This window comes from Hemibagrus wyckioides, linkage group LG18, assembly GCF_019097595.1.
Source record: "Hemibagrus wyckioides isolate EC202008001 linkage group LG18, SWU_Hwy_1.0, whole genome shotgun sequence".
Taxonomy (NCBI): Eukaryota; Metazoa; Chordata; class Actinopteri; order Siluriformes; family Bagridae; genus Hemibagrus; species Hemibagrus wyckioides.
In genome coordinates, this window is record NC_080727.1 from 19238666 (window position 1) to 19258199 (window position 19534).

At 41.2% G+C, this 19534-nt stretch overlaps 2 protein-coding genes across 5 annotated transcripts in view; both read left to right on the forward strand.

The window, feature by feature from the left end:
* Positions 1–3656, forward strand: part of ssh2b (slingshot protein phosphatase 2b) — a 32073-nt gene extending 28417 nt beyond the window's left edge. For 2 of the 3 annotated variants that reach the window (XM_058415219.1, XM_058415221.1), the window contains one exon: positions 1440–3655. In XM_058415219.1, the coding sequence (XP_058271202.1) occupies positions 1440–2735 (1296 nt within the window). In that variant the 3' untranslated portion in view covers positions 2736–3655. Of the gene's footprint in view, positions 1–1439 lie in introns of all 3 variants that reach the window. The other variant, XM_058415220.1, reaches the window with a different exon arrangement.
* Positions 3657–6001: 2345 nt separating this feature from the next.
* coro6 (coronin 6) lies at positions 6002–19486 on the forward strand. 2 transcript variants are annotated; one of them, XM_058415225.1, is made up of 11 exons: positions 6002–6251; positions 10621–10820; positions 14009–14131; positions 15188–15317; positions 15432–15610; positions 16138–16257; positions 16381–16485; positions 16574–16719; positions 17371–17428; positions 17544–17771; positions 18047–19486. In XM_058415225.1, the coding sequence occupies exons 2-11, from the start codon at positions 10623–10625 to the stop codon at positions 18161–18163; spliced, it is 1404 nt and encodes a 467-aa protein (XP_058271208.1). In that variant the 5' UTR covers positions 6002–6251; positions 10621–10622; the 3' UTR covers positions 18164–19486. The 2 variants fall into 2 exon arrangements, with proteins under 2 accessions (XP_058271208.1, XP_058271207.1); XM_058415224.1 differs by having other exon boundaries at positions 6004–6251; positions 18041–19485.
* The last annotated feature ends 48 nt before the right edge of the window (positions 19487–19534 follow it).

The window sequence follows — 19534 nt, forward strand, 5'->3', positions numbered from 1 at the left end:
AGTACGAAAAATAAAAACCTCCAGTGAGTAGATGGACATGTCTTCAGTACTCGACTGGTTAACCCAAATAACCACTCTATGTGACCATGGTGAGGAGAAAAGGCATCTGTTGGTGACCACATGCATTCCTTTATGGCCACCATTTAGTCACTTAATATGAATCCGCTAGAGGAATGTTGGGATGTAGTAGAACAGGAGATGTACAGCCTGAGCATTCAGTGAACAAACCTGCAGCAAGTATGTGATGTGGTCATATCAACACACGTCCATAGGACTCTGTGAAATGAAGAGAGCAAAGCTTGCACAGTATTAGTATGATGTTCCTAATAAAGTGGCTTTTGAAACAAAGTGCAATTTTATGATTCAAGCCTTTTTCAGACGGCATGACAGAAGCATGTACAAAATATACTTACTCTCAGAATGTTTAAGTCTGTAAATAAACAGTTTACACAGCCATCTGCAGGTGAAGTGGGGCAGTTTTTCGAATTTTGACCCCAATGCCTTTCCATAAATAGCTTCTTATTGTTTTATGACTTCTGTAGTGAATGTGAAAATTTTCTGCTGTTGATTATTTGAGCAGGATTATATTTGGTAGAAATTTTGTCAGGTTTACATTCAATTACAGATCACTGTTTTCTTCCATCAGCTCCACTTTAACTCTAATGACAGAAGCTAAAGTGACACTCTGTCTCTCTGTAGAAGAACGTGAGTTAAACAACATCTTGTAAGGGTTTTACCATTTAGAATTTGTAGAGCACAAAAGAAAAGAGTCTGAAGACAAACCACTTCCTTTTCTGTTGAAATCCTTTTTGATTTTTATTTCATGCCATTTCTTAGGATACAAAAAAGGACATCTTTTATTTTCAGCAATCTCAGACACAAGCATTTAGCTTCAAATCGCATCGTGGTGCAAAATAGTTCGGTGTAGTAACATGTCTTTATGTTGTTCTTTCTCTTATTTATCACCCGTCTGAGGGCAGTTTGGGGCATGCTGCATGCGTATGACATGTACATAAGGAACTAGCGGTTGGGAGCTTGCTTCCACGCAGCTGAAGTTGATTCATGAACTCACTTTTCAGATTCATGAATCGGATGTGTCAATCTTTGTGCTCAAATCTGCGCTCATTTCAAAACGACTCAAGGGTCATCGTGTTGCTGACGGGCTGCATGGTATCCTATAATCAAGCTTAAGTATGTGGTTGTTACCTGGCATTTTGAATATCTAATTATTGTAGCGTAGTCATTCTGCAAAGCTCATATTTAGTCAATCAAACCTGAAGCTGAAATGGTTACTGGAAGTAGTTCCAGAAGCTACTTTCAAACCTGCTTGAATTCTTGAGTTCCTGAAAAGGTTCCTGAGGTGGAAATGCGCCTATAGTAACACCATCTCATCTCGAGCCTTAATGAGTCTTTTTTTTTTTTTCATTTCTCTTTTTCAGGAGAACTGCAGTGTTTTGGTTTATAGCACAGACTCAGAACTGGAGTCCCCAATGCCCAGCATAACTCCTCCCCCTCCTTCTGCCAGCAAACCTGACTCCAGTAGCTTAAAGGAGGAGGAGGCGGAGCTAGTCAAAAACTCACCGGAAGCAGAGAAAGTGGAACTCGAAGAGGCCCTCCAAGGTGATCGGTCAAAGGGTACAGTGCGGCGAGCCACCAGGCAGCTAGAACAGAAGATAAAGCAAGACGTTTCATCGTCACCGCTGCTATCAAGTGCTCTCGGCTGTCCTTCACAGCGCTCCGCTGTTAGCACCAGCGGTGGAGACAGATCTGAGAACACTTCATCTCATTTAGACCTCTTCCCTGATTTGAGCACTGTGCCAGCCCACCACCATCAGCCTGAGGAAACGGCGGAGTTAAACGTAGAGAAGGAGGAACCTTCACCTGTAGTAGAAGGGATGGGAAAAGGGTGCAAAATAAGACTCAGGGAAGAAGAGCGTGGACACACTGGATTCCTAGAGATGGACACGAGCATCTCAAACTTGAAGCAAAGCCATTCCACTCCATCCAGTTCTTCTTCGGAAGCTGTCTTTAAGCTAGAGGGTGTGACCGAGAAAGAGACAAGCACTGACTGCCTATCACAAGACCATCTGAGGGAGACATGGGAGACTCTGAGACAGCTTAGTGCGTTCCTCTGCCAGCTGAGCAGCAGGTCAGACAGGAGGCTCAGCCACCCATGGGCTGGGAAAGAACAAAAAAGAGGGTGGATCGTCCAAGAGCGAGCCAGAGAGGTAGAGGCAAGAATGCGTCAAGCCGGTCTGACCCCACCCTCACTGATCAAGAGATCGGCCTCATTGGCTAAGCTAGGCTCCCTCGACCTGTCAGCTAACGATCTGAGCGAACTGGAGCTGAGTCCCGCCTCATCATCATCCCCGTGCACTGCGAAGCCACGCCTTCACTCTTTTAACGATGATACCTCAAAAAAGAAGCGGGTTCTACCCAGGCGAACACCCTCTCTCCCTCCCTCTTGCACATCTCGCCTCCCTTCTACTGGATCGCACTTGGAAAAAAGGTTGGAAAACTGCCAGACTGGAGAAGAACACAAGGTCTCCATGCCACTGCCAGTCTCACCGTCGTCTAATGAGTTCTGTAGGCAAGCAAAGGTCCCAGATCCAGCGTACACTCCAGTGCCAGCGCCTGCCTTAATACCTGTGGCGACACGGCAACAGTACGGGAGGACTCATCCCTTGAGGAGGCTTAAAAAACGAACCTCAAACTCCTACTATCACACCATGTGACCCAGGCTGTTGTTTTTATTGTGTGTTTGTGCTGCGTGCATGTTTATTTTTCTCCACACATACCTCAGTGGGCCTTACAAAACCAGACTGCCGGGTGGCTTTGTAGCCTATCATCAGATACACAATAAGGAGCACAAAGTTAAAGATTAGAGAAGTTACTGGTCTTTGTGATGGGGTTGATGGGGCAGCTTTTCAACTCCCGGACCCATCGGTAACAAATTCTGTTCAAATTTTTGACGACTGACTCACACTTTGCACAATAATCTGTCAAATGGTTTATTACACACAAGTGATAAACGTAGAGGTTCCTCTTAGCCTGCAGTATCGTACTCGTACTGCAGAACGCTCTTGAACTGAAATCGATTCTCCGTTGTCTGGGGATTTAATTTGTGTGTGAGTGTGTGTGTGAAAGCCTTGGATGAATAAACGTTAAAATACACTCAGTTGTGTATGTAATGTAACTGAGTGCAAAGTTGTTCTGGATGTCTGATTAGTGTGCATGAAACGCTCGATTAAGAATGGGATAAGTCGTGTGGTACGTAGAATGTAGATCTCTGGGGCTTAGTGGATGTATGTATAGATTCATTTTTAATGGATGTGTATGACTGTATATGTCAATGTGTGTGCACACCTTTTCTTTCCTGTGTTCCACTTCTTAAGTGCAGTTTCTCCTTTCCGGGTTTTTTGTTTAGTAATATATAAACAAATGCGAGGGAGTTTTGAATATGCACTTTATCTTTTTTATTATGTTTTACATTTTTTAATCTGTGGTTTGTAATCTGGACGCATGCTGGCTGCGTGTGTATTTAGGGTCGCCTGTATGATGCAATGTGCAATTTAGTCCATTTTTTCTGTTTCTTGTAAAACTGGATTTTCTTTTTACTCTGCTTAAACTGTGACAATTAAAGAACGTTTAAAAAAAAAAAACGATCACGAATATTTCTGTCACAAAAGATTTCTACTCGTGGGCTTCAACATTATTACCCGGCTTTGGGAATCTAAAACGAAGGCTTGGGTGTATTTCAATTTTCACTTTTTTTTTTATTATTATTATTATCATAGAAACAAGAACATCCCAATTTGTGATATGTGATTTGAAAGGTATGGGATTACAGAAGAACAAACACTGGAAACAATACCCAGGTTTCTTCACCTCGTTCATTAATTAGACCACAAATTGAACCACAAACAAATCGTACTCAAGACCATTTCACTTGTGGGTCATTTTTAGGGTGTTTTAGTGAACTATCTTTAAATGACCTTTTTTCACAATACAAATGGACTTAACATGGGAACTGATGAATCATTAGTTGTATACACAAACTTTATTACTCAGTTGTGTAACACCGAATTGTGGATATTTTCCTTCAGAACAGTTTTACAAAGGGGGACAGGGGGTGTTATTGTGTGGCTCTTCCTTAGCGGGTCTGTTTTGTACTGACCACATGTGAGACCCCATGTGGGGGGGACCAGGGGGAGTAAGAGGCAGTTCAGCATTACCATATTAGGAAAGTGACCATATCCTTTGCTCTAGCGATGGACTCAATATCCAGATTCGATTCCGGTTTAAAGTGAATCGGGGCGCGTGCTTTGATTCACTTCACAGAGAAACGGACAGGGATGAAACACATACCCACATGCCATGCTTTCTACTGTTCTGCTGAATCTGTTTGGTCAGAAGGTGTTATCTATAATGCATCTATAAGAACAACTCTTAGCAGAGTTTTCTAACACGTGAAAGCGAAAGAAAGTTAATACTAAAACATTACAAAAACCCAATAACATAAGTGTTGATCCGGTGACGCCTTCTGTAAGGAGGTGGCTGTTTAACATTTATGGAAGGAGTCTCCAGTGTCAGCTCTAAGTAGGTTTTCTGCTATGAGAAAGTCTACAGGACAGAGGGATTTTTCGCTTTCACTTTTGTCTTATTAACTCTAAGAGACATTTCTAGGAGTATAAGCGGTTATAGCTGCTGTAGTGTAAGTGACAACAGTGAGAACTAACCAATCATTCCACAAATCGTACTCGAGACTTGTGGATATTTTGCTTCAGAACAGTTTTACAAAGGCTTACATTTCATCTCTCAGTTTTTATCTGTGAGGTAGTTATAGACAACTAACTATTCAGTCAGCCAATTAGGATCAACTCATTTTAACAAGACAATGGTACCACAATAAAAACCCCACCAACAAACCGTACTCAAGACCGTCTCTAGAGTTGATCCGAGTACGGTTCGAACCCTTACTCGGCACTGTTTATGTGAACTAGCTTCAAATGACCTTCAGGTATTCACAATGTAAGTGGACTGAAAGGGGAAATTTTACTGTCGAGGAGCCACTTGTTCACACAAATAACTTATTTAATACACAGAAATTAGCATTGAATTATAGATATTGTCATTCACAATTGTTCAAGAAACAGAATTTTTTCCCTGTTTTTATTTAAAAGGCTTTTTACAGTAGCAAAGTTTTTTATTCACTCAGGTTTGTGAGGAGACAGAAAACTGCAGCTAGTTAAAGACAGCTAGCTTTTTAGCCATAGAGCTAACATGAAACCAATTAGGACCACGTCTTTTCTATTTTCAGTGCTTACTTTGGTGAACGATTGAGTATTTATTTACTTGTTTTGTATAAGTATCTCTGGTAGCAAATTTAGTTAGTTTTTTTCATTCGTGTTTTATCTGTGAGGAGACAAATAACCCGTTATCTAGTGACAGACAGTTAGCTTTTTAGCCATAGAGCTAACATGAAGCCAATTAGGACCACTTGATTTTCCCTGTCAGGATGTAAAATGGTTATTTGGTAGCCATTTTTGTATTTATTCACTTGTTTTGTCTAATCTAAGAGGTAACTTTGGTAGCAGTGTTTGTGAGGAGACAGAAAACCGCAGATAGTTATAGACCGCTAGCTTTAGTTATAGTTTAGTTTAGTTATAGACCGATAGTTTTAGACACAGAGCTAACATGAAGCCAGTTAGGACCACTTGATTTTCCCTGTCAGGATGTAAAATGGTTTCTTTGGTAGCCATTAGAGTATTTATCCACTTTTGTTGAATGTGTGAGGTGACAGAAAACTGCAGCTAGCTCTAGAGCCCATAAAGCAAACTGGACTGGGATTAAACACCACAAAACAAATAAATTGTGGACCAAAATGTGGTAAGTTCAAAGAAGTGCACGTGACCTCTCCGTCGCGAGAGATGGAGGCGCTTCGAAAATAGCCCGGTGTAGAACCGCCTCGTCTGCGCGCGCGCTCTCTCTCTCCCTCCTTCTCTCTCTCTCTCTCTCTCTCTCTCTCCATTCCCTAACCCACTCTCTTCAGCCCCTATCTATTTCTCTCTTTTCTTTCAGTGGAAGCCTGGACACCAACACAGGGAGTTTTTTTTGTACGAGTTCATAAACTTTCTCACCTGGAATAAAAAAAAAACAACAACAACAAACAAGTCACGAGCGAGTTTCATCGTTTGGGAAGAAAAAAAAAGCAGAAAGTAGGAAAAGGAGCATTTGACAAACAAAACCAGGTGTGTATCACACAAATACAGAGGTAAGCGTTGTGTTTTTGTTTGTAAAAATATTGCGTGGTTTTTATTCTAAAAGGTATAAAAGACCTTTTTCTTTCATAATGCCATGTCACGGCTCGTGCGTAAGACTGCGCCAGCGCGTGCCGGGGCTTCGTGGCCCTGTGCTTGCGCACTTCTTTTCGGGCTGTCACACTGGAGCACGCTGTGCACGCGGAGGTTTTTAGGCTGGGGGTTTTTAGGACAGGAATATTTATGGCGAATGTCCAGTTGTCTGGGGACAGGGGGTGTTATTGTGTGGCTCTTCCTTAGCGGGTCTGTTTTGTACTGACCACATGTGAGACCCCATGTGGGGGGGACCAGGGGGAGTAAGAGGCAGTTCAGCATTACCATATTAGGAAAGTGACCATATCCTTTGCTCTAGCGATGGACTCAATATCCAGATTCGATTCCGGTTTAAAGTGAATCGGGGCGCGTGCTTTGATTCACTTCACAGAGAAACGGACAGGGATGAAACACATACCCACATGCCATGCTTTCTACTGTTCTGCTGAATCTGTTTGGTCAGAAGGTGTTATCTAAAATGCATCTATAAGAACAACTCTTAGCAGAGTTTTCTAACACGTGAAAGCGAAAGAAAGTTAATACTAAAACATTACAAAAACCCAATAACATAAGTGTTGATCCGGTGACGCCTTCTGTAAGGAGGTGGCTGTTTAACATTTATGGAAGGAGTCTCCAGTGTCAGCTCTAAGTAGGTTTTCTGCTATGAGAAAGTCTACAGGACAGAGGGATTTTTCGCTTTCACTTTTGTCTTATGAACTCTAAGAGACATTTCTAGGAGTATAAGCGGTTATAGCTGCTGTAGTGTAAGTGACAACAGTGAGAACTAACCAATCATTCCACAACAGTAAAGATATCTATTGCTGTGGATTTAAAGGGGAATTAAGCACTTCAGTATGCGCTGTTATTGTGAAACTATGACTAAGTAAAAGTGATAAAGGTTAGCTACGTTGAATATTAGCTACAATTCATACAAACATATAAATGCAGCTGTTTATTCACAGTGTGATTTTGGCGAGTGATTCATTCATGAAACTGAATGAAAGAATCATTTGTAGAGGAAACAAATCATTTGTGAATCAAATCAGTTCCCCCTTTGTGGCATCGGTGTGAGCAGGGGTCCGAGGAGCTTCTGCGGATACAAGCAGCTTAAAACGCACAGGCAGAGTCTGATTAATGAGGCCTTCGTAAGTGTGTCACAGTTTTTAAGTGTGTCGCTGCTTTTGCTCTGCAGAATCCAAGTGATATCTCTCTCTCATTTGGCAGGAAACTGATTAAAGCTCAGCCTAAAACTAGTCCATCCTGTCACTAACCTTATACACAGATCTAGTTTATTATGTCAGTAGTAACCAACTTAACCTTTCAGCGCTGTATGCAGTGAGAGGAGTATAAATTAGGGAGAAGTTTACGATCACTCAGCAGATACAGCTTGTTCATTACTAATCCCATGTGAAGCATGCAGAGGGTGGGATTTTGTTAGTGATAGATGCGTGCCTGTTTGTTTTTGTCAACTGTCTTGTGTAGCTTCCCAGAATAACATCATGATGGGTTTCCACAGTTGTGTGACAACCAGGCAACAGCATAACACAAAAGCACACACCGCCTCATTGTAAAGCCGGACTGGAAAGTCTGGAGCAAAGTGTAAGTTTACTAAAAGCTTTTTAAACATAAAATGAAGCATTATGAAGAAATGTCGTAAGGAACAGCAGTAAAAGCTAAAGCGTAGTTTCGCATCTAAATCGTGTAATCAGGAGTTCATTTGATGACCGTAAGTAATTTTGACATCGGTATCAGCATGACCGGGATGTTTCTGAACCAAAATATTATATAACTGTGTAGTTATTATATAACATATATACTTAGATATGCTTATATCTAACTTAACAACTTTCACGACTAACGCAAACATTTGCTCGTGTCACAAATCCACTTGCTGTGTGCTGTGCCCTGATTTCTCTCTGCTGACAATGAATGTTTCTCCGATATTTACACAGATTCGGTTCTGACAAAATTACTAATTGTAACTTAAGCCTAAAGTGTCAGGTCCAAACATTGTGTTTAATTGAGGTTCCCTGGACCTTCAGTACACACGGCAAGCCAGAAGCAAATGTTGGAACTACAGGCGAGGTGCAATTATGGGAATGCATGACTGTATGAGAGAGAGAGAGAGAAAGGGGGAGAGGTCATTAATACAGAATGAGAAGAAATGGTAAGACACAACAGAAGTACTAGTAATTAATCTGAAGTACAGAACCTTTGACTTTTTTATTGCCCGGTAAAATCCCCCTGTGGTGACTGGGCACTCAGTGTGTACTTATTACATAAACACACTACAGTCTATAGTCACGCTGTTTGTCCTACACACAGATTTTAACTTATTAATGCATCAGAGTAAAGTAGAGTAACAAGTTTCTCAATGTTACACTGAATGTAAACCTTTATATTTGTCTTTGAAACGATCAGAATGACACTTTCCTTTGAGACATTCTTGAACACAAACAGAAAATTCACAGCCTTCACTGCGGGATGCCATGCCTGCTTTATTCATAGTGAGTTACTTAGAAACATCCCTCTGCTCTTTCCATTTTTGCTGAATAAGGGATTCTGCAGAAATCCCCACTCAAAGCGAGTCGATCGAATTGCGTGATTAAATTTATAAAATGTCTTGAGATCTCGCTTTGTTTTGACAAGATAATGATCCTGATCTTCTCAAGAAATTAGGGCATCCTAAAAGGGCATCCCATAGGGCATAGCATAAATAGGCTGATTTTACACTACACAGGAGGATGATTATGAGTTTAATTTTTCCATTAAACAACATTTACTTTGGTTTGTCACAAATCTTGGTGCTGTAATTAGTTTGTCTAGTTATACAAACCTTTACATTCCTCATGCTATAGTCTTGCTAGTAGTGAATGAAACCTGAATATAAATCTTCTGAATCTATCAAAAAAAAACACCTAAATTCAACTAATAAATAAAACATCCATCCATTTTCTATATCCGCTTTATCCCTAATTAGGGTCACAGGGATCTGCTGGAGCCTATCCCAGCACACATTTTGGCGAAAGGCAGGGATACACCCTGGCCAGGTCACCAGTCCATCACAGGGCCACACAGACAAATAGACAGACGACCACACACACTCACACTCGCTCCTATGGGCAATTTTAGAATCACCAATCTACCTAATGTACATGTTTTTGGACTGTGAAACTGGAGTAACCCCACGCAGGCATGGGGAGAACATGCGAACTCCACATGCCTGTTCGAACCCAGGACCTTCTTACTGTGAGGCAACAGTGCTAACCACTAAGCCACCGTGCCGCCCATAAATAAAACGAACAATTGTATTTACACAGGAATCACTTTCAAACCTGCAGAGTTGGATAGTTTGTGCTCACAGTGATGAGTGTGTGTTTCATTAAGAAGTTTTGAGAAGTTGTTTATACTGTAAAGAACATATACTGTACAAAGATGTGCCAGGTTATTAGGCAAACCTGTATAAGAGGCATTTTGGTCTTCATTAATCCTCACACCTATGTCTTTGTTTGCTGTAGCATTATAATTTTCCTTCACTGGAACTAAGAGGCTGAAACTAGTTTCAGCATGAGATTGCTCCTGTGTCTGAAGCCAGCTCCAATAAGCTATAGCAGTCTAAAGGTATATTTGGTGGAACCAGTAAGCACTCTATTGCAATAATCAAGTCTGACAGAGAAAGGCATGGATTAAATATTTTGGTTTTCTTCGGATCATGTGGTTGTTAGTTCACATCCTAGGGCCATCATGCTGCCACTGCTGAACCCTTTAGCAAGTACAACTGCTCGGATATGAATGAGGTAAATGTAAGTTTCTCTGCATAAGAGCATCTGCTGTAAGTGTGATTCAGTGGCTTGTGGTGGCTTGGTATTGTGCATCATCATACCGGAAGTGTCCATCTGTGTTTGGATAAACTGCAACTATGCTATCCAAATGTTCCTGGGGATCTCATAATATTTAACAGGAAAACATTCACCACACCATCACACTGTACTGTTCAGTTCAAACAGAATGTCTCCATGGACCAACCTGATGGCAAAGGATCCTGGAACTGGTTGTTTGGTGGTTTGGGAGTTATGCTTTCTTATTCTTGCTGAGCTTGCTCATAAGCAGTGCCGATTTTTGTGTCTAAGAGGGACATTAGTCAATCGTGGGCTGATGTTTATGAAGTATTAATGGCTTGTATAACAGATATAATGGCTCCATTAATCCAAAAGTTTAACATCATTTTCGATCTAACGCTCTTTCTTTTCCGTTCTTTTTCTCCTAGTGATGAGTCGCAGTATCGTGCGCCAGAGTAAGTTCCGGCATGTTTTCGGTCAAGCTGCGAAGCCGGAGCAGAGTTACGATGACATTCGGGTTTCCAAGGTGACGTGGGACAGCTCGTTCTGTGCAGTCAACCCCAAGTTCCTGGCAGTTATAGTGGAGTCCAGTGGAGGAGGAGCCTTTTTGGTTTTGCCGCTTTCAAAGGTAAGTTGAATGAGAAGTTGTAATGGAGTACAGTAGATATTAGTAAAAATAAATAATTTGATTCTGCAGGGTGACCGCTCAGCACAGTTTATTGTCTCTGTTTTAACAACTCTAAGCACAACCTGTCTGCTGTACAAAAAAAAAATAGTAAACTTATGTTCACTATATGGCCAAATGTTAGTGGACATCTGACCATCGCACCAATGTGTGTTTTTTCCCCAAACTCTTGTAACAAATTTGGAAGCCTGCTATTACATTAGGATGTCTTTGCCTTCTGAAGCATTAGAAATTCCCGTCAGTGAAGCTTAACCTGTTTGAGCATGACACTGCTCCTGTGCACAAAGTAAGCTTCATGAAGACATGGTTTGCCAGGCTGAAGAACTTGAGTAGCCTGCTCAGAGCCCTGACCTTAGCTCTTGCTGAACGGACAAATCCCTACAAACATTCTCCAAAATCTTGAGCCTTCCCAGAAGAGTGAAGGTTATTATAACATCAAAGAGAGATTCAATCCTTAAAATGTTCAACATGCATGTGAGAGCTATGGTGGGGTGTCCATTAGCTTGTGCACCTTGTGTCCAAAAGTGAGTCGCATTCACTGGGTAAATCCCGGATGCTGGGAAGATGCTTTGGTGAGAGATGAATTTAATTCAAAGCTACGAAAGAACCTCTCCCTTGTACCGGCTGAGAAAAAGGAGATCGAGTCCAAATGGAACAGATTCAAATGCTTTGATCATAAAGCTGTGGTCAGAAGACATGGCGTCATAGTGGTAATCCTAGGATGCACTGGTGGACGTGATTCAGTTGAGGTGTACAGGAGGGTCAGAAGGGCTCCAGCAAAAGTAGTAGCAGATTAAAAAGTCTGTGTGGCATGGGAAGAGTTTGTAGAGGTCATGGAAAAAGATGTTCTGGCAGACCATTCAGCAGGTCAGGAGGGGGAGGAGATGCTATGCACAAGCTCTGCTGAGCATGTGAGGGGTAGTGTTGATTTCTACTAAAGATACTGTTGTGTTAAAGACGGAGCACTTCACTCAATAGCCAGACTCTCTTTTCAGGAAGCAGTGACAGAATGCTGCTGTAGATGCTCATGTACAACAAAAGCTTTGCTGTTGGTTAGGTCCCTTAGCGTCAACTATAATTGGGATTAATAAAGTCCTCTCAACTTTACCTAGTACAGAATGATGAATCAGTTCTGAAGTTCTTAAAAGAGTAGGTCGATACTGAAACGCATGCCTGTCATCCAGCACTCCTTCAGGTCTAATGTGTAATCTGTAGGCTGTACCACACATACCTCCATCCTGTTAACACCAGATGGTTATTTCAGTGAGAAATCTGTAAGCGAGCACTTAAGGAAGTGGTAGCTCAGTGGTTAAGGTCGATCGGAAAGTTGTAAGCTCAAATCCGAGGACCACCAAGCTGCCACTGCTGGGCCCTTCAGCAAGGCCCTTAACTCTCTGTTGTATAAATGAGATAAATGTAAGTCGCTCTGGATATAGGTGTCTGCCAAATACTGATATTGTATATCTTTATAAGAACATCATAAGTCAGTATCACCGAGTTCAGAAACTGTTCTACAATCCCATATATGGAAGCTTGCTATTTTGTGATCGCAACCTTGTGTCCATATCAAGACCATCATTAAGTAAGGCTGATGACCGGGTATTATTGGAATATAAATACAGTTCTTCTTGTTTTTTGGGAATGCAGTATGCAGACTCATTACACAGACACATGAGCATGTAGCAGCAGGGCTTAACAGACACCCTATAAATACCCTGCCTGCTTTCTCACCCGGCCCAGTTCCAGAAAGGTCAGTGTAAAAACTGCCTTTTCATCGCCTCGTCACAGGGTTATAAATACACACCAGGGGAGCAAGGAGCATACAGCAGCAGGAGCAGCCCAGGAAAGGACCTCACTCACACACAGACACACAAACCTGGAATCGCTGGAATTAGGACAGTTTGCTTTAGAAGTGTAATAAAACCAGATGTACAGTCTTATACCATGTGGTTTGAATCAAAGCCAAAACCACAAATGGGACCTAAGCCTTAACAAATAAACTCACAGTTAAACGTTAGCTTTACACAAGGGTTTAAACTGATATCTTCATTAGCATGAAGCAAGGAACAGGCGTCTACACTCAGAGGAATAAAGTGAGGACAAGGGCGAAGACAGAACCAAAAACTGATACCAGATTAAAAATGTTACCGATTTATAATTTATTTCAGTTTATTGAATTGTAAGTGCTAGTTTGAACTACTGCAAGGTTTCTGTATAGTGCCAGTGTTAAAGAATCCATTAAAGAATACAAGTTTTTCCACAGGTTTAAAGGCATTAATGAAGGCTTATGGTTAATAGTAGCTTCTAAGACAAATGTATGTAGTGTATTTAAAGTCTAAGTATGAATTTATTTCTGAATTAAAATATAAGTTACTTTAAATTAAATTTCCCAAAACAAGTAGTTTTCATGCAAAACACAATCCTCTGCCAACATGTGAATATGAAAAATCCTGGGTGAAACTCCCTTCTTTATAATGCTTTTTGCGAAGTGTGCAAAGCTTCATGAGGAATACTGGTCACTGCATAGATTTTATAGTCTTCATTATTGACCATCACCTGACCTAAGGTGCTGAACATTTCATCCCAGATGCAGTCCTCCACTTTGCTGTTTATAATAATCTCCACTCTTATGGGAAGACTTTCCACTAGATGTTGGAACATAGCTGTGTTAATTCAGTTACAAGAGCATTAGTTAGATCAGACACTGATGTCAGGTGAGGTCCGGGGTTAAGTCAGCGTTCCAGTTCATCCCAAACGTGTTCTGTGGAGAAGAGGCTGAAGATTTCTTTCACTCCATCCTTGGCACACCATGAGTTGGCTTTGTGAACAGGGGCATTGTCATGCTGGAGCAGGATTGGGACTTGTAGTTCAAGTGAAGAGAAATTATAATGCAGTAGAATACAAAGACATGAGAGTGATGGTCAGGTGTCCACACAGACCCTTCTAAGTGTTTGCATAGAACCGTGATCAAGAGACATTTGAACATTTCTAGAATTCTGTGTGACTCCATTTAGGGACAAAATAAAATGCTAAATGCTGTCGGAATCAAGATGATAGACACTCTGGATTTATTTTGCTCTACATTGTTCTCTGCTGTTGAACATTGCTAACGCTGCTGTTACACATTACAGGTGGGACGTGTGGATAAGAACTACCCCCTGGTGGTGGGACACTCTGGTCCTGTCCTGGACATTGACTGGTGTCCCCACAATGACAACATCCTGGCAAGCGGCTCTGAAGACACCACTGCCATGGTAAACCTTCATCCTGCCTTCATCTATATGTCTCATATACTCTCTCTAATGTGTATGTTTCATGGAAACATACACGCAGTACATACTAATCCCCCTTTTTTAACCTATGCACATTGTACATAAAAGATGTTCGTTTGTGTTTGGTCATGATGATATGGCTGTTAATGTTTAAGTATGTGGGCTATTTTATACAGAGTGATATATACATATACATATATAGGATATGTAATAGTACATTACAAACATGCATGGCATGCACGTCTGGTGCAGAGAACTCGCTGCAGCTGCCATATGCTGAGGGTGTGAGGGTGTGTTGATACTTCAAGAACACTGACATAGCATTTCTGAAATATTAGGGATGACGTTAACATTATAAAATAGATGTACATACTATGTTTAATCTTACGCACCAGTTTTTTTAAACACACATTTTGTCTTTTTGATATTTTCTGCATTATTTCAGCAAAATAGAAAAACATTCCTATGTTAGAAAAGTAATATATATATACATTACCAGTCAAAAGTTTGGACACATCTTCTAACTCCAATATCTTTCCTGATATATATATATATATATATAAAAGAATTAGAACGAAAGCTGTCAGGGATTTCCAATGAAAATAGAAGAAATTGTGAGACATGCAGATAAACATACCAGCCAATATTCTCAAAAATAACTGTAGGCATGTTTGCTTTACAGCATTACATTATATCTATGCACAGGGGATTATCTATGCTGGCTGTGTAATGGATCTATAGTCTTGTTACAAGAAGTTTCTCATGTAACACGTGGTTATTTTCAGCTAAGCTTAGATCATATATTTATCTCCTAATTAGCCTTACTGTGACCTGATTCTTTCATGGTACGCTTTTTCTCTGAGCTCATAGGCCAAGAGATCAGATCATGTTAAGATGAGGTCTACACAGGTTTTTACACCACGGTGTGAAATTTTGTCATCCCGTTATTAGATGGAAACAAGTGGAAAAATATAGATCCTAAATGTTTAATTGTAATATTTACATGTGTATACTTAATTTAGTGATACTGTGTGACAGGTGTGGCAGATACCAGACCATACTCTAGCTCGGCCAATCAGCGAGCCCATTGTGGTGCTGGAGGGCCACTCCAAACGCGTGGGCATCGTCAGCTGGCACCCCACTGCCCGCAACATGCTTCTCACTGCAGGTGTGTAAGCTCCACCACTCCTATGCATCTCTATGCTCCATGCAAATCATTTTCATGTCAGGTGTCAGCATCTGTCTTTTGATCCATGATGTCCATTATGTGTGCGTCTCACAGGCAGTGATAATCTGATCATAATCTGGAATGTGGGCACCGGAGAGCCATTGATCACAATGGAAGATCACCCAGACCTCATCTACAACGTCAGCTGGAATCACAACGGAAGCCTGTTTTGCACAACTTGCAAAGATCGGCGTCTTCGTGTTTGTGACCCGCGCAAGAGAGAGGTGGTGGCTGTGAGTATAGAGAAAGATCCAGATAATTCCTTCGGATATCGACAATACAAGGCTGAGCACGAAAGCTGGAGATCACCATAAAGCAGGATTCCAAAATCTCACATTATTAAAAAAGACATTTCTCTGTGTACAAATGATTGTATGTTTAAAAAATATCAAATCAGCGTTTGTTTTTCATTAAGACAAGGAGACTGGAACCTTTCATTATCAAGCTACTCCTTACACTACGCTGGCCATATCCAGATTTGCACCAGACAATAGCTTCATCTCCCATGATTCTCAGCCATTTTACATGGTTCTAAGGTACAGGACCTGTCCACTGTCCCAATCTCCAGATTTCTAATGTACCAGTCATACACCGTGCCTTTATATAACCTAGACTTTCTCTTCTCAGATTTGTGGAATTTTCTCTGCATTCCCTGTATAGCTTATACCCTCTTTGCCTGTATTACCGCTTTTCCAGCATTTAGAGAATTTTCAGTTTTTAGTTGGAGATGTCAATCTGATGTCTTTTTTTATCCCTGCAGGAGAGACTGGCGCCACATGAAGGCATTAGGCCCATGAGAGCCATCTTCACCAGAGAGGGTAACATCTTCACTACAGGCTTTACCAGGATGAGCCAGAGGGAGCTTGGCCTCTGGGACCCGGTAGGAAGACAAATCTGTCTTTTATTTGTATTGATTTTTTAGTCCTACAAAAAAATAAAAACAACATATAGCATTACTGTTCATTTTCAATCCAATGTTCCAATGTTTTTTTTTCCATTGCAGACAAATTTTGAGGAACCCATCGCTCTTCTGGAGCTGGACACGAGTAATGGGGTCTTATTGCCGTTTTATGATCCCGACACCAGTCTGGTATATCTGTGTGGTAAGGTATGTGCAGCCATTAAGCATGATATTAATCCCAATACTCAGCAGTGTTTCCCAGGGCTGAGTCTCACTTCCTCGTCTCTACTTCCAGGGGGACAGCAGCATTCGCTATTTTGAGATCACAGACGAGCCACCCTATGTGCACTACCTCAGCACATACAGTAGCAAGGAGCCACAGCGAGGCATGGGCTTCATGCCCAAGAGAGGAGTTGATGTGAGCAAGTGTGAGATTGCCAGGTGAGCTTGAGCTGAGTGAGTACATATAGGTTGAATTAGATGTTGCCACTTTAATAAGAACATCTGTACACCTGTTTATCCATGCAATTATTCAATCAGCTAATCATGTAGCAGCAGGGCAAGACCAGATGGAGTTTTATTGGTCCATTGTAGCCTTATGTTCTTGTTCTTGGCTAACAGAAGAGGAACCTAATTCTGTCCATCTCAGTGTTCGATGTATTATATATTCTGATGTGCTTTTCTGCTCACCATGATTGCAAAGAGTGGTTACAGTGAGTCAATGAGTTAACGTAGCCTTTCTGTCAGCTCTATTCAGTCTGGTCTTTCTCGTCTGACCTCTCAGCAACGAGATGTTTCCTCCCAAATAACTTAATGCTCATTAAATATTTTTGTGTTTTGTACGAGAGACTGTTATGTGTAATGTGAAAAGCCCACATGACATTTTTCCCCATTCTGATGTGACGATATGAGCATTAACTGATGCTCTTGCATGGATTTTGTGCATTGCACTGCTGCTACACGATTGGCTGGTTGCATGGCCATGATATCACTGTACTCTTTAAGAGAAACTGAAAAAAAAGATCTTGTGTTGATGTCAGGTATGTTGGTTTAGAAGCTTTAGCACTCAGTCTGGTGATTTTGTGTGTTCAGATTATACAAGCTTCATGAGAGGAAGTGTGAGCCTATCATGATGACAGTCCCCAGAAAGGTACGTACATTTGTTCCAGTATGATTCACAAGACAAGCGTGATTAATGTAATCATATAAATAGAGAGTTTACATTCCTAGGATAGTTCTAATGATTCTTCTTTCTTCCTCTCCAGTCAGATCTGTTCCAGGACGACCTTTATCCGGACACAGCAGGTCCAGATCCTGCGCTGGAGCCTGAAGAGTGGCTGGAAGGGCGAGATGAAGACCCTATCCTAGTCTCGCTAAAGGATGGCTACATTCCCCCAAAGAACAGAGAGCTGAAGGTGGCTAAGAAGAATGTTCTGGACACCAGGCCAGCACCGCGCAGGAGCATGTCGTCTGTCGACGGAAGCACCTTGCCAGTGAGTTCACTGTTCATCTCTCATTCTTATTCCATTCCATTCATCATCTCTTCACCCTGTTACCCAATTCAGTTTCAAAAAGAACCTTCCTTCAGAGCTTTATTATCCTACCTGCTTTCCATTTCTTGTTTCCTGACTTTTTTGTTTTATTCTGTTCTTATCCCTTTACCCCAACCCCTTCTACCCCCCCTCCTTCTTTCTTCTATCGACTGTCCCTCCATATCATTTTTTTCTCTTCTCTGCTATTCCTCCTGTACTCTTCTTGCTAGCCTCAGTTGTTGGAAAAACTTATAGAGGAGATTCAGAGTCTGAAGGCCGCCGTTCTCTCTCAAGAAAAGCGAATCTGTGACTTAGAGAATAAGCTCTCCAAGTACACCAACGGCACTGTCTGAGCGATTCAGTAAAGCACAATCACCCCTTGTACACACTGCCCAGCCACCCTGACCCCTCCATATATGCACATACATATTCCTCATTACCACAGCATTCACCCAAGTGCATTCATGACTTCGCTTAACGAGGCTATAAGCAATAGTACAATTTTACTTACGAATGCCTTATATCGTTCCCGAATGTAGAATATAAAGGGGCGATTATTGCACATTTGCTATACATGTGGCAAGTTCGAGCCAGCTTCAGTAAAAATGATACGCACTCACCAGCCACCTTAATGTGAACACCCATCGTCCTTCACATCCAATCAGCCAATTATTTTCAACAGTGCAATGCAGGTACAGGTTTGGAAAATCACCTGTGCCGATTCAGTGGAACCTCATGCGATCTTCTGCTCATGGTTTGACGTGTTCAGAGATGCTTTTCTGCTCACCACGGTAGTAAAGAATGGATACTTGAGTAACTGTCAGATTAAACCAGTCTGACCATTCTCCTCTTCATGAAGTTTCTTCCTTCAGAACTGCTGCTCACTGGATTGGCTGAGTAGATAAATGCGCAGGAGTTCTTCTTAAGGTGGCTGGTGAGTCTATATTTATGCAGGTTTTAATCAGGCTAACAGTCAAATCCTCTGTAGGAGCCACGGTATGAACACCCTCACATAGTAGACTTCACCTTCCAACCCTTCCTAGGTAGTATCAGTCACAGGTTGAGAGAGAGTTAGATTGTGAATTGGCGAAATGACCAAACTGGAATCAAAATTGGGTTAAAAAAGAGATGTGAAATGAAACGAGTATTGATTATTACTGAAAAACAGTACAACTCTAATGCAATACACAGCTAACAAGGTATTTTGCTTGTGAATTTGATCCCTAAAATAATCGTTCTCTACATCATTAGCAGGCCTTCACCAGAATCTGAACAAAATTGTTCACATATTGATTGGAATTGACCGTATCCTACATATTCAGTATTATTGTTGTACATATTGTATCGTCGCCTTAACAAGCAAATTTTTATCTTATATCTTATCCTGAGGTTTTACACCCCGACTAATCCTCAGGCACAGTGAGGTCTTCTGTCTGTGGCTCCTACAGTGATGTGTTAAAAAACTGGCCCTTCCACTTGCCCAGCTCCTACGCTAACTCGTCCATGATTGACCAACATGAAAGATCTCATGGGCTCTCAAAATGTAAATATTCTTTAAAGAAAACAAAACTAGTAAGATATCAAAACCAAAGAATATAAAAAAAAAGTTGAGTTTTGTGTGTTCTATAAAGGATTTGTGAGAATGATATCAATAAAAACATCTTTTTGTAAAAAAAAAAAAAATATATTTCTAGTTGTTTTTGCATGTGCACACACACACACCA